This window comes from Sciurus carolinensis, chromosome 1 (genome assembly GCF_902686445.1).
Source record: "Sciurus carolinensis chromosome 1, mSciCar1.2, whole genome shotgun sequence".
Classification (NCBI taxonomy): Eukaryota; Metazoa; Chordata; class Mammalia; order Rodentia; family Sciuridae; genus Sciurus; species Sciurus carolinensis.
Genome location: NC_062213.1, coordinates 158,407,373 through 158,423,185, shown reverse-complemented (window position 1 = coordinate 158,423,185; position 15,813 = coordinate 158,407,373). Strand labels below are relative to the sequence as shown.

The window sequence follows — 15,813 nt, the reverse complement described above, 5'->3', positions numbered from 1 at the left end:
CATGAAGGTAAAAGAGGAAATAGAAGTGGGGACAATATTAATGTTTCTGTAAATAAAAAGCCGAGACAGAAGAAATTAGAGCAAAGATGATAGCTGATAAGGGATTGATTGATATTTGATATGAAAAATAAAAGCAGGTAGAAAAGGTTATAGTAGATGAAAAACTTAGAGCAGACCTCACAGTTCATTTTATTTGATGGTATAGCTAAAAGCACATCAAAAATTCAAAATCAATATCTATATTTCATCTTGCTACAGAATACCGTTTGAGGAAGATGCCCAGCATATGCAGATATTGGAAGTTTGCAGTATTTTCATCCACTGCACAATGTGACCCAGGTCCTTTCTATTTAATCACTCCGTAAGGTTCTACCAGGAACTATGACTTTAAATCCTCAGTGAATAAAATATTCTAACTGTTGCCAGATGGGAGAGGCTGATTGTCTTCATCTGCCCTGCATGGACATTGATTTGAGTACCTTTTACACTTATTAGTTTATAATTTATCAACTATCTTAATGCGTAGTTGTGGTTAAAAAGATAACTTTGAAAATGGCACCTGTGTCTCAACTGATGATTTACACATCAAGTGTTGATACTTTGCTTTCCAAAAAGAACTCTGCTTAGTCATCATTCTGCTCTTCACATCATTAACAATCAAGAATAATTCTCACTTTGTCTTTTTTTTTTCTTTCTTTTTTTTTTTTGGGGTGGGTACCAGGGATTGAACTCAGGGGCACTCAACCACTGAGCTACCTCCCCAGCCCTATTTTGTATTTTATTTAGAGACAGGGTCTCACTGAGTTTTCTTAGTGCCTCACTTTTGCTGAGGCTGGCTTAGAACTCAAGATCCTCCTGTCTCAGACTCCTGAGCCTCTGGGATTACTGGTGTGTGCCATGGCACCCAGCCCCTTAGTTTTCTATGTTTACTAAGATAGTTTTCTCCTCTTTAATGTGATTATCCCATTGTTAAAAAAGGATTTGTGAGAATTTAAACAGTGAACAAAAATACAGAGATGGTAGGTGGTAAGATTCGTTGTAGTATGTATTAGTAAAGAACAGCCACTTGAAAAAAGATTTAGTAAGTCTGTAAAGTGTAAAAAGTAAACCATAAACACCTTCTAAAAAGTAATTTGGAAATTGTGGAAAATGTTATTTTAATGCTTTTCCAGACTGAGGTGCTGATGATACTACACAGAAAAAACAGAAATTTTAGCATTACATGATCACGGGGACAGTCAAACCAGGTATTTTGGGTACTAGCGGGATTGGAATATACTAGATAATGGCAAAATCAGCTTTACCATATACTTTCTATAGTCTCACGAGGTTGCCCAGCCTGGTCTTGAACTCCTGGTCCTAGTCTCTAGAATAATTGGAACTATAGGTGTGTGCCACTGTGCCTGACTTTAGATAAATGAATATTCATTTACTTTTAAATTTTTTAAAAGCTAGAAAAGTTTTTGGAAAGGGATTTGTGGGTGAAGATAGTTCAGAATTTTTGCAGTTGTGACTGTTATCTTGAACTGCATTGTGATAGCCTCATTTGTAGGGTTTTATTTTTTTTTTTTGCTTATTTGCAGTTAAAATATAAATATTTGTTTCGCTTTTCCTTGGCTTATCTCACACAAATATATAGAAAATATTTTAATAAACTGAATTCTTTTTCCTTTTTCCAAATCTTGCCACGTATATTTTAATGTGAATAAAAAATTGTGAGTTAACAAATGATATCTTCTAAGTGATTTTATTTAGCTAAAGTTGCCCTGGGGAATTAAATAAGGAAGTTAAGTTTCCACTTGACTAAATAGCTGAACCTGATGTCTTTGAGAACTATAGAAATAGAATTGTATTAAAAGAAAAAAATAAATAAATAAATAAATAAAAGTCTTCAAATCATTTTTATTCTTTTTTTATATATTATTATTGTATACAAATGGGATACATGTTTTTTCTCTATTTGTACATGGAGTCAAGGCATACCATTTGTGTAATCATAAATTTACATAGGGCAATGATGTTTGATTCATTATTTTTTTTCCCTTCCCCCCACCTCCCACCCCTCTTTTCCCTCTATACAGTCCTTCTTTCCTCCATTCTTACAACCCTCCTTATCCCTAACCCTAAACCTAACCCTAACCCTAACGCTAACCCCTCCCACCCCCCATTATATGTCCTCATCCACTTATCAGTGAGATCATTCGTCCTTTAGTTTTTTGAGATTGGCTTATCTCACTTAGCGTGATATTCTCCAATTTCATCCATTGCCTGCAAATGCCATAATTTTATCATTCTTCATTGTGGAGTAATATTCCATTGTATATATATGCCACAGTTTCTTTATCCATTCATCAACTGAAGGGCATCTAGGTTGGTTCCACAATCTGGCTATGGTGAATTGAGCAGCAATGAACATTGATGTGGCTGTATCTCTGTAGTATGCTGATTGTAAGTCCTTTGGGTATAGGCCAAGGAATGGGATAGCTGGGTCAAATGGTGGTTACATTCCAAGCTTTCTGAGGAATCTCCATACTGCTTTCCAGAGTGGCTGCACTAATTTGCAACCTCATCAGCAACGTATGAGTGTACCTTTTCTCCCACATCCTCGCCAACACCTATTGTTGCTTGTGTTCTTGATAATCGCCATTCTAATTGGGGTGAGATTTGATTTTGATTTGCATTTCTCTTATTACTAGAGATGTTGAACATTTTTTCATATATCTGTTGATTGCTTGTAGATCTTCTTCTGTGAAGTGTCTGTTCATTTCCTCAGCCCATTTGTTGATTGGATTATTTGTATTCTTGGTGTAGAGTTTTTTGAGTTCTTTATATATTCTGGAAATTAGTGCTCTATCTGAAGTATGAGTGGCAAAGATATTCTCCCACTCTGTAGGCTCTCTCTTCACATTACTGAGAGTTTCCTTTGTCGTTTTTATTCTTTAATTTATGAACTGTTTAGAAATTTTGTAATAGAATGCCTTAACTATAAAACTTTTAGCTGAGCAATTTTGGTTATTTTGTTAAGAGTTTAACATAACCTGGGTACATTTATAATTTTGGGTATTAATTTTTCATTTGAGCAATTTATTTTTTAATAGTTATTTAAAAGAGACTCAATGTAAACATTTAAATAATAAAGAGAACAACAAGAAGAAAGTCAAAATAGAGGTTTTATTTCATAGCAATTTCCACTTTGGACTTTATGGACTTTTGGTACATTAGTGACTTTAACACTTTAAATATGTAATGAGTATCAAATTTTTTTCCTTTTTGATGGATTGTAACTCAGTCTTGTTCATGCTTTTTAAAATTCATTTACAGAAGTTTTCATTTTTATGTAACTGCATTTTCTTTTCTGATTTCTGGTTTTGTATACCATGCTTAAAACTGCTTTTGCTTTCCCAAGATTATTTAAACATTCTTAATCTGTTATTTCCTTGGAGTATGTACACATATTCTCTGTGTTTGAATTTGTATTTAAATCTTTAGTTTATTTAGAATTCATAATGTGTGAGGTGGTAATGGAATTTTATTTTTAAACTGACTAGCTTTATTATTCTAATGTTATTCATTAAATTAACCATCTTTTCTCAGTATTGTGAAGTATCTCCCATGTCAGGTCTTAAATTCTCAAATATGCTTGGGTTTATTTCTGTATTCCCTATTATGCTTTATTTGGTGTTATCCTGTGCTAATAGGAATAATAAGTTTAAATAGTATTAAAGTTTGATTACTGTAGCTTTATAATGAGTTTTAGTATGAAGTAAGACAAATCTTCCGATTAGGCATTTTGTTTATTCCTTTATAAAGTTTCTCAGTTTGTAATACTTTCCAACATGGTTCTAGGGATCACTTTTTAAAATAATCTCCAGTTGCTCAGAAGTAGAGTTTTAGAAATTGCCATTTAAATTTTTGTTATAGAAATAAAATGGGCTTCAATCTTTAGGAAATAATGGAATTCAATATTAGTCATATGAAAAGTAACTATACTGAATTTTTAAAAAAATGTTTTAGTTGTAGGTGGACATAAAAATAAAGGTATTATGGGATTGAACCCAGGGCTTTGAGCATACTAGGTGAGCAAGATACCACTGAACCACAACCCCAGCCCCTGAATTGTTAAAATAGTAACAGGTTATCTTTAGTTTGACCCAGTGCTGATAATTTTGTTATCCTTAATTATTCTATATAACAATGACAATAAAAATATTCTTATGGAATACTTTTATTCCAAAGATGTTTCAAAAACATTTCAAATGTTTCACATTTGGGGATAAAGTTATTCTAAGTAATTAAGTAGCTAGTGTTTCAACTAAACATAACAATAAAAGAACAATTCAGCAGTTTATTCCACTCTAAATTCATTGAGGTCAGGACACTTGTCTCATTAATTTATGTATCATAGCATCTTACTTTGCTTATTTATTTAGGAGTCATTCTGTAAATGCAGGCTTTCCCTATACAAAATGCCCAGTTACTCATCATTTTCATTTCCCCCAACCCCTTTAGTGCATCTTGACTTCTTTTTTTTTCTATTTCTTTTTAATATTTGGATGGGGGAGTCTGCATCCTAGTAATATCTCACAAAGCTAAGCCTAGGCTCTATGAGTAGCAGATAACACTAGAATCACAGTAAGCAAGTAAATACCAGGGATTTACTTTATTCTATATGTGAAAGGGAATTGGTGAATGAGACAAGCTTCAGGGAGATTGCATAGTAGAGGGTCAACAATAAAATAAGGAGGTCATTTAGACAGAAATGACTAAGAAATAATGAAGTCTTTAAGGAGTGGTAGAGAAAATGAAAAGGAGGAAACAGATTTTACAGACATTGTATAGTTTAAAAAATAAAAATAGGACTTGGATGTGAAAAGGATATAAAGGGTAAGAGAATACAGGGAATGTGAGATGATCCCGACTTGAGTCTGTTGGGAAGTTGATGCTAATTACAGAAACAGAATGTGAGACAAGGGGCAGGTTTTAAAAGAAAGCTTATGAATTTACTTACTTATTTTGATGTGTTCAACTTGATACATTCCTGAGACATACGAATGTAAAATCCAGCTGAGAAGTGAACATTAGGTCTGTAGTCAAAGAACTCAAAGGAATGATTGATAACTGCCAAAGAAATATGAGTGGAAATACTGATGGAAAAGGAAAGCAAAGAGTGTTAGAACTATTGGACAGTCTTTAGGAACTGTCTTTTTGGGTTCTGCCTAAAACTGTGTTTAGTAGTAGATGTAAGTAAATCTAATGCATTTAGAAATGGAGAATAGAAGTTAGTGGAGGAGCCTAACAAGAATTGTCAGATGGGGAGATTATGGTGCCATGACGGCCAAGCTAGAGAATTTACAAGGGAGTTGTGAGTATTGCAGCTACAGTGGATTTAGGGGTGGGCTCACTGGTTTTCCATGGCCCCATTCTGTAAGTGTCACTGCAGCACTGTTGATGAAATACAATATCCTTACACTTGAGACTTTGCTTAGTGTGCTATATATTTGTAGTAGGAGAGAAGACATTGATAAACTATTTGTTTAGGGAGCCAGAATCATGCATCCTGACTTCTTTACTCTGCTAAGGACTTAGTATTACTGGTTTCTGGTGCTAGACATTGTTGGAGCCAGAGTCTTTCCTGTGGCCTACTTTCTTTCTGACTTAGGAAAAAAAAATACATGTGTGCACATTTTCTTACTTAAAATATTTGGATTTAGAGGATTCAAGGTTGGTGACTTTAAAAACATAATCTTTTTTAAATTCTAAAAGTAATACATTTTCTTTACATAAGATTTGGAAAATGTGGAAATTATGATATAAAAATAACCACACAGAGAAACTATTAACATTTTGGTGAACTTCTTTTGAACGTACCATCCACCCCACCTCTGCCTGTGTGGTCTGATAGTGTTTCTCCACTTTCACAAACTCTTGGGAGACATTTTTAAAGGATATGTAATCCATCATGTGGATGCACTTTATATAATTCACATATTTTATAAACTCTTCTCTTTGCTTTTCTGGATTTTGCAAAATATGTGGGCAGTTTTCTTGAGGGAAATTTTCCTTTATTTTATTTGTAAGTTAAAAACCGTTCTAATTCTGGTGAGAGTACTACTAGTAATATACCTATATTTCATTAATTTATCAGTTCACTGGTTCATTTAATAAATATTTTTGAGAACCAGTTCTATGCCAGTCAGAATTTAAGGACACTTAAAAAATTTATTGTCTAGTGTATAAATAAATAAGTAATTATAGTACTGTGTGATGAGTGCTGTGATAGAGGAGGACAGAAGACCCTGTGAGAGCTAAGAGGAGGGCATCTGTCTTAGTTTTAGGTTTGGGGAAGGTAGTCAGGGAAATCTTCACCAATCTTACCAGAGGAGGTGAAACTTAAGCTGGGTCTTATGAACTCGTGACAGTAAGGTAATCAAACAGTGAGGGTGAGCAGGAAGGTATTAAGGGTAGAAGGAACAGCACTTGCAGAGACATCAAACAGCATATCAAAGTTCAAGAAGCTTAATTTTAAAAAATGGCTTCAGCATATGGTACATGTGAGGGATTGGTAAGAGAGGAAGCCAAGCTAAGTGGATATGGATAGAGTTACTTCATGAAGAGCCTTAAATAGCCTCCTTAAATACCAGGAACATGCTAAGTGCTGGGATTGTAAACATGAACAAGACAAAGCCTTGAGGAATGTATTTATAGCTCTAATTCTTGTTTATACATCAGCAGTTGGCAGATTAATATTTTCAGCTTAGACATCTCCTTTGAGCCCCAAATCTACGTAACCAACTGCTTAGTTAACATCTCTAGAATATATCTAGAACGTCAGCTGCATGAGAGCAGGTATTTCATTACCTTTGTTCTCTGCTGTATCTACAGTGCCTAGAACAATATGTGGTTAAATTTGTTGACCAAGTAAATGAATGGTTTTCTATTTGTATCTTTCAGAGATATCTCAAATTCCGCATATTTCAAATCAAATTCATGATCTTTTCCCTGCCCCTCTCTTAATGTTCTCTATTTCAGTGACAGGCATCATATGCCTGGGTGTATCTTTGACGTGTTCTAGTTCTTTACTTTCCCCATCCATTATATCAAGAAGATTTACTGAATTTTTGATGCATTTCTTCATGTATCCACTTGTGTCCCCCTTTACTGCCACTGAAACAGAGAGCCCTGAGCTTCCTCACACTAAGAATGAAAATAGGCACTACTGATATATTTTCTGGCTGATAAGCACAGCCTGACTAAACCTATATAAACATGTATATCATCTGATTTTCATTTCTATAAATTATAACCGCTTTTGTGGGACTGATGGAGAAGCAGTACAGCTGCTGTTTCCCAAACTGCATCCTTTTCCCTTTCCCATTGTTTGCTTATTTCTCATGTGGACCAGTGGCAGAGTCCATCCAGCTGGGTTCCAGGCAGGTTTCAGGCTGGGCTGAAGATATCCTGCTGGTGAAGCTTCTGTCATCTTTAAATATTCTCCATGCTGCTATTAGAATAAAACAAACACAAAACAATTCTGATATTTGTGTTTGAAACCACTTTCCTAGGATAAAGAACAAAATTCTTAACCTGGTCTATAAAGCCTTGTGTGTTCCCTCCCGTTCCTGCATCTTGTGCCACTTTTTTGGAGTTTCTGTATTATAAGCACATTTGTTTTTAAATTCTTCATGTTTTCTCCTGTCTTAGAACTATAATTTATGATTAGTAGCTTTTAATATATATTATAAAATAGAAGACCTATAATTAGAAAAACTGATATATCAATATTTTTCTTAACTTTTAATATATATAAAATGTTTTCAGTTGTTGATGGACCTTTATTTTTATTTGTTTATATGTGGTGCTGAGAATCAAACCCAGTGCCTCACACATGCTAGGCAAGCACTCTACCACTGAGCCACAACCCCAGCCCCATGTATCAGTATTTTTGAGTAGCTAGCCCTAAAAAAGTAACGTTCTGTGCAACATTCATTTCTTGAAAAGTAAACTGTCTGTGAATTACTGCAAATAAGCACAAGCATTTTCAGTTATAATTTGTTCTTCATTCAGTTTGTATCTCACATCTCAATTTTCCCCCTGATCATAGTTGTGAAACACACACTTATGAACTATATTTATTCTTATTTTAAAGTACGAAAACATTTTCTTTTGTAAATTTAAGCCATTCTATTTTTTTTAATGCTTTAATATTGAGATAGGAAGAAATTAAATGTCATAATTAAAAAAAACAAAACAATTAAACTTTAAATGAAAGTAGCAATGTTAGTGGAAGTCTCCTTTCCTAAATATAGTCAACATTTTTAAAATAAGATTTCAAATCACCTTTTCTAATTATAAATAAAATAAATCTCAGGTGTTCTTATAAGTATAAAAGCTGAGCTGTGTTACTAAGGTAATTTTTATTGTATTCAGTGAGTGTTTAGTTTTGTGTGATAATTTTCTTGTTACATATTTGGTATTGAATGTTTTATATAGTTAAAATATTTATGGAGTATGTGCTATAAGATTTTTGTTTATAAATGAGAATTTGATCTTCAATTTTTGTCTGTAAAATGAGAAATTAGTTTGCTCATTTTACTTCAGATTATATTTAATCACTTAAGTAACTTTATCCTATAATATGTACTGATTACTTATTTTTCCTTAACTTTTTTCCTTTAAGTCAGTTCTACAGAAGAATGCAATCAAGTAATGGCTTTTTCTTAGAATTTGAATATGGAGGCCACAGGAACAGATGAAGTTGACAAGCTAAAAACTAAATTTATATCAGCTTGGAACAACATGAAATATAGTAAGTATTATGACTAAAGAATTATATAAATCCAAGAAGTATTTGAAGATAATGTATCTTTTTCCTTAATTTTTGTAAGGAATGTAGATAAGAATTTCCCGAAGAAAGAGCCAAATATCATGAACATTGCTTAGAAACTGAAACATACTGTGCAGTCCCTTTTTCCCCTCCCTCCCGATTTTGATGGAGTATATTGATATCCTCATGGATGTATACTTTTTTTTTTTTGGTATCTAGGATTGAACTCAGGGGTCCTTAATCACTGAGCCACATCCCCAGCCCTTTTTTGTATTTATTTAGAGACAGGGTCTCACTGAGTTGCTTAGGGCCTTGCTAATTTGCTGGGGTTGGCTTTGAACTCATGCTCCTCCTGCCTCAGCCTCCTGAAGTGCTGGGATTATAGGCACCACCGCATCCAGCGGATATATACTGTTTTAACGTCCCATAGCAGAAAGAAATTTATTCAGGTGATAATGACTCAATTCTTTAGATTCAGTTTCAGGCAGCCTCATTTCTGAACCAGGAAGGTAACCAAAATTGACTTCTGAACATACAGAACAGATAGTATTAGGTTTGTACAGTGATTCTGCTGAGTTTTTTCTCTAAATGTACCTACCCTGTAGCCACTATTTTCAAACAAGTTACTCTTGGCAAACAAATACTAAGGATAATATGTTTTTGGTACCAGGGATTGAACCCTGGGGTGCTTTACCACTGAGTCATATCTGCAGTCTTTAAAAAAAATACTTTATTTAGAGACAGTGTTTTGCTATGTTGCTTAAGGCCTCACTGAGTTGCCCTGATTGCCTTTGAACTCATGCTTCTCCTGCCTCAGTCTCTTGAGCCGCTCATGTGGTTATTATTGAAACCCATGTCAGGTTAGAAACAAATTGGAGAAGAAGAAGCCCTCAAATATGGAGAAGTACTCAGGCAGAACTAATTTCTACAGGAAGTTCATATTTTTAAAACAGGAATGATAAAAAAAATCTAGTAAATGGTCTTAATAATATAACTACAGATAAAACATAATTGGCATTTGGCTTCTGGTCCACTAGAAGTAATCAACTAGCTATATATAGAGAGTTATAATTTGGCAATAACATGATATTGCATTTTGAAAATTTTGAACATTAATTTTTAAAAAATAAATATATATTTTGTGTACTAAAAGGGTACATTTTTTATTTTTATTTATTTTTCGTGGTCTTGGAGATCAAAGTCAGGTCCTTGCACATACTAAATGTATTCTACCACTGAGCTGTTCCCTCAGCCCTAGTTCATATATATTTTTTAATTAATTAATTAATTTTAAAAATTTATTTTTATTGTAAACAAATGAGATACATGTTGTTTCTATTTGTACATGAAGTGAAGGCATACCATTTGTGTAATCATACATTTACATAGGGTAATGGTGTTTGATTCATTCTGTTATTTTTTCCTCTCCCCCCACCCTTCCCACCCCTCCCACCTCTCTTTTCCCTCTATACAGTCCCTCCTTCCTCCATTTTTTCCCCCTTCCACCCCCCATTATGTGTTATCATCTACTTATCAGCGAGATCATTCGTCCTTTGGTTTTTTGAGATTGGCTTATCTCCCTTAGCATGATATTCTCCAATTTCATCCATTTACCTGCAAATGCCATAATTTTATTATTCTTTATGGCTGAGTAATATTCCATTGTATACGTATACACCACAGTTCTTTATCCATTCATCAACTGAAGGACATCTAGGTTGGTTCCACAATCTGGCTATTGTGAACTGAGCAGCTATGAACATTGATGTGGCTGCATCTCTGTAGTATGCTGATTTGAAGTCCTTTGGGTATAGGCCAAGGAGTGGGATAGTGGGTCAAATGGTGGTTCCATTCTAAGCTTTCTGAGGAATCTCCACACTGCTTTCGAGTGGTTGCACTAATTTGCAACCCCACCAGCAATGTATGAGTGTACCTTTTTTCCCCACATCCTTTCCAACACCTATTGTTGCTTGTATTCTTGATAATTGCCATTCTAATTGGGGTGAGATAGAATCATGGGGTAGTTTTGATTTGCATTTCTCTTATTACTAGAGATGTGGAACATTTTTTCATATGTTTGTTGACTGCTTGTAGGTCTTCTTCTGTGAAGTGTCTGTTCATTTCCTTAGCCCATTTGTCGATTGGGTTATTTGTATTCTTGGTGTAGAGTTTTTTGAGTTCTTTATATATTCTGGAGATTAGTGCTGTATCTGAAGTATGATTGGCAAAGATTTTCTCCCACTCTGTAGGCTCTCTCTTCACATTGCTGATAGTTTCCTTTGCTGAGAGAAAGCTTTTTAGTTTGAATCTATCCCAGTTATTGATTCTTGCTTTTATTTCTTGTGCTATGGGAGTCCTGTTAAGGAAGTCTGATCCTAAGCTGACATGTTGAAGATTTGGACCTCCTTTTTCTTCTATAAGATGAAGGGTCTCTGGTCTGATTCCAAGGTCCTTGATCCATTTAGAGTTGATTTTGTGCAGGGTGAGAGATAGGGGTTTAGTTTCATTCTGTTACATATGGATTTCCAGTTTTCCCTGCACCATTTATTGAAGAGGCTATCTTTTCCCCATTGTGTATTTTTGGCCCCTTTGCCTAGTATGAGAAAATTGTATTTATTGGGGTTTGTGTCTGTGTCCTCTATTCTGTACCATTGATCTTCCTGTCTATTTTGGTACCAATACCATGCCGTTTTTGTTACTATTGCTTTGTAGTATAGTTGAAGGTCTGGTATTGTGATACCCCCTGCTTCACTCTTCCTGCTAAGGATTGCTTTAGCTGTTCTGGGTTTCTTATTCTTCCAGATGAATTTCATGACTGCTTGCTCTATTTCTGTAAGGTAAATCATCGGGAATTTTTTTTTTTTTTTTTTTTTTTTTGGTGCTGGGGATTGAACCCAGGGCATTGTGCTTGCAAGGCAAGCACTCTACCAACTGAGCTATATCCCCAGCCCTATCATCAGGATTTTAATTGGAATTGCATTGAAAATTGCATTGAATCTGTATAGCACTTTTGGTAGTATGGCCATTTTGACAATATTAATTCTGCCTATCCAAGAACATGGGAGATCTTTCCTTCTTCTAAGGTTTTCTTTAATTTCTTTCTTTAGTGTTCTGTAGTTCTCATTGTAGAGGTCTTTCACCTCTTTTGTTAGATTTATTCCCAAGTATTTTATTTTTTTGAGGCTGTTGCAAATGGAGTTGTTTTCCTCATTTCCCTTTCAGATGTTTCATTGCTTGGGTATAAAAATGCTTTAGATTTATGCGTGTTGATTTTATAGCCTGCTGTTTGCTGAATTCATTGATGAGGTCTAGAAGTTTTCTGGAGGAGTGTTTTGGGTCCTCTAAATGTAGAATCATGTCATCAACAAATAGTGACAGGTTAAGTTCCTCTTTTCCTATTCGTATCCCTTTAATTTCTTTAGTCTGTCTAACTAGTTCATATTTTTAATATGTCAGCTTACAAAATGTACTTCTTGACTCTTAATTTGACTATTCTGAATATGTCATATAAATGAAATAATATAGCTTGTGACTTATTGTGTCTGGCTTCTGTCACTTAGCATAATATTTTCAAGGTTTATCTTTATATTATAGTGTATATGTGTTAGTACTTCTTTTTTTTTTTTCTTTTGGTACCGGGGATTGAACTCAGCGGCACTTGACCACTGAGCCACATCCCCAGGCCTATTTTGTGTTTTATTTAGAGACAGATTCTCACTGAGTTGCTTAATGCCTTGCTTTTGCTGAGGCTGGCTTTGAACTCGAGATCCTCCTGACTCAGCCTCCTGAGCCACCATGCCTGGCTAGTACTTCATTTTTTATATGACTTGTTAATGTTTCATTGTATGGCTAAGCATTTTGTTTACCTTTTATCAGTTGATACACATTAGGTTGTTTCTGTTTTTTTTTTTTTTTTTTTGGCTACTGTGAATAGTGTTGCTGTGAACAGGTTTTTGTGTGAACATATCTTTTTCATTCTCTTGGGTATATATTTAGCAGTGGAATTGATGGGTCACACGTTAACTCTGACAGTTTAACTTTCGAAGGAACTGCCAAAATATTTTCCAGAGTGTACCATTTTAAATTCCCTTCAGTAAGGTTTGAGGCAACACTTGTTATTGTCCATCCTACTGCAGTGAATGTGAGGTGGAATCTCACTATGGGTTTATTTACCTTTCCCTGATGATTAATAATGATGAACATATTTTCATGACTACTTGACTAATAGTCTGTCTTCTTTGGATAAATGTCTATTTATGTACTTTGCCCATTTTGTAATTGGGTTATTTGTAATTTTATAATCGAGTTGATATAAATCTCTTAGCAAATATATGATTTACAAATATTTTCTCCCATTCTTGAGTTGTCCTTTTAATTTTTTGATAGTGTCCACTGAAGTGCAAAATTTTAATTTTGTTGAAGTCTAATTTTTCTTGTCTTTGGTTGCTTGTGCTTTTGATGTCATGACAAATCAACTATTGCTAAGTCAAATCATGAAAATTTATATTCATGTTTCCTTCTGAGAATTTTATTATTTTAACTTACATTTAGGATTTAAATCAATTTTGAGTTAATGTTTACATGTGGTAAAAGATAGAGGTCCAACTTTATTCTTTTGTATGTGGCTATTTAGTTTTCTCATCATCATTTGTTGCAAAAACTATCTTTTCTCAGTTGAATGATCTTGCCACCTTTGTCTAAAATCAACTGACCATAGATGTATCGATTTATTTCCGGACTGTCAGTTCTGTATCATTTATCTCTACATCTGTCTTTATGCCAGTACCTGACTATCATGATTACTATTGCTTTGTAGTAGTGTGAAATTGGAAAGTGAGTCTTCCAACTTTTTTTCCCTTTTTAAGATTGTTTGGTTATTCTGGCTTATTTGCATTTCATTATGAACTTTATGATCATTTTGTCAATTTCCGAAAGACAACCAGCTGGGATTCTGATAGGTATTTCATCAAATCTGTAGATCAATTTGAGGAGTATTGCTATGTTAGCAAAATTAAGTCATCCAGTCTATGGACATAAATGTCTTTTCAATTGTTTAAGTCTTTTAAAATTTACTTCAGTGATATTTTATAGTTTTCAGTTACAAGTCTTGCACTGTTTTTGTTAGAGCTGTCTTTTCTTTTTGATGCTATTGTAAAATGAATTGTTTTCTTAATTTCATTTTGGATTGTTCACTGTGGTATTTAGAAAAACTGGTTTTTGTAATTTGATCTTGTATCCTATAACCTTGAAGAACTTCTTTATGAGTACTACTAGTTTTTTTCGTTTTGTGGATTTTTTAAGGTATTCTAGAGGGAAGATCCTATCTGCAGATAGAGACTTAGATTTAATCTTTAATGAGTAGGTTATGTGATGACTTCATTTGTAAGGTTTGAAAACTGTAATACAGAAACTCATTAACATTGCAGCAGTATCCTAGGAATTGTTGTTTAACCAGTCACACACACATATGTATAAAAAAGTTTTAATTTAATAATGTGTCACTTTCTTTGTCTACATATTTAAGTGTGTGTAGTAAAATTATGGATATCTCACATCTCTGAAGAACAGATTGTTCCAGGTAACTAAGTGTTCTAGATAGCTTTTTGTTCTGGAATAATATTTTAATTTTTATTGATGGAACTCATTTTAAAATGTTTTATGTATTTTACATCCTCAGTGTTTGTATAGCATGGGGAAGTATAGGAAAGACTGGTGTTGATTGAATACTCATTGGACTTTGTAATAGGTGGGTTTTGTCCCTTGTCATTTAAATCTCACATCTCTCTGATATTCTGTGTTAGTCAGATTTTTCTTGCTGTGACAAAATACCTGAGAATCAATTTCAAGAGAGGAAAGATTTATTTTGGCTCACAGTTTCAGAGGTAGTCCTAGGGGGTCAGCTGGTTCCATTGCTTTCTGGCTTCTGGCTAGTAGAATATCATGGTGGGGAGCATGTGGCAGGGGAGGCTGCTCACCTTAAAGCATCCAGGAAGCAAAAAGAGAGAGAAGAGGTTGGGAGTTCCAGTATTCCACTCAAGGGCATATCTCCAATGACCTAACTTCCTTTGAATAGGCCCTACTTCCTCTCAGTTCCACTACTTTCTAGTAGGCCATCAGCTTGGGACCAAGCCTTTGGAGGACGATGATTCCATCCATAACATATTCTTCTTTTTTTTTGCGGTACCGGGGATCGAACTCAGGGCCTTGTACTTGCAAGGCAAGCACTCTACCAGCTGAGCTATCTCCCCAGCCCTCATATTCTTCTTTAAAATATAAATTTAGAAAATGAGATTAAGCAACATGTTCAAGGCCATCTATCTGGGTGAATCTGGAAAACAGATTTCAAACCCAACCTCTGTGTATTTTCTGAATATAGTGTACATAATTTAAGATTATTTTTATCAAAGTCAGGATGGTGTTATCATGGTGATGGAACTAGAAGTGAATAACAAGATATAAAATGCACTGGATTATACTTTCTTGAAAAAAACACTTTTTGCTTCTCCCCCCTTTTTGCATGACTTTATGATTTTTATAAATTTGATTTCCTCTTTAAAAAATTAGTATTAATACTGAGGTCAGTATTGATAATTATTATTGTGGGTATCAGTATTGATAATTATTATTCTGGGTGTTTCTTATTCTCCAGAAAATTATTATCATGTTTACTATTTCTGCCTGTTTTGTCCTGTGTACATCTTTTAAAGCCTTATTTGTAATATTCATATTGGTGATTTAATGGACTATAGGCTTTTTTTTTTTTTTAAATAAGATTCTTTTTCTGGTAGGTGATCTCTAAAGATGACCCTCAGTGAGGCACATCTTGTGTTGTCACTTTTTCTGATTGAATCTGGTCTGGCTTTTGTTGCACATTAGTTAGTAGAATGAAATGGAAGTGATGGCTGTGTTAATTCCATGCCTAGCCATTAAAAGTGTCTTCCACTTGCTCTGTTTTGGAGCTCTGAACTGTCAAGTAATCAGTTCCGTAT

The 15,813-nt window shown here is 34.3% G+C and overlaps 1 protein-coding gene across 11 annotated transcripts in view; it reads left to right on the top strand.

Annotated features, from left to right (window-relative positions):
- The window catches only part of Atg4c (autophagy related 4C cysteine peptidase), a 96,927-nt gene that overhangs the window by 9,685 nt on the left and 71,429 nt on the right, over positions 1 to 15,813 (top strand). For 7 of the 11 annotated variants that reach the window (XM_047529113.1, XM_047529060.1, XM_047529030.1 and 4 more), the window contains one exon: positions 8,678 to 8,806. In XM_047529113.1, the coding sequence (XP_047385069.1) occupies positions 8,731 to 8,806 (76 nt within the window). In that variant the 5' untranslated portion in view covers positions 8,678 to 8,730. Of the gene's footprint in view, positions 1 to 258; positions 340 to 8,677; positions 8,807 to 15,813 lie in introns of all 11 variants that reach the window. The other 4 variants (XM_047529099.1, XM_047529070.1, XM_047529106.1 and 1 more) reach the window with 2 other exon arrangements.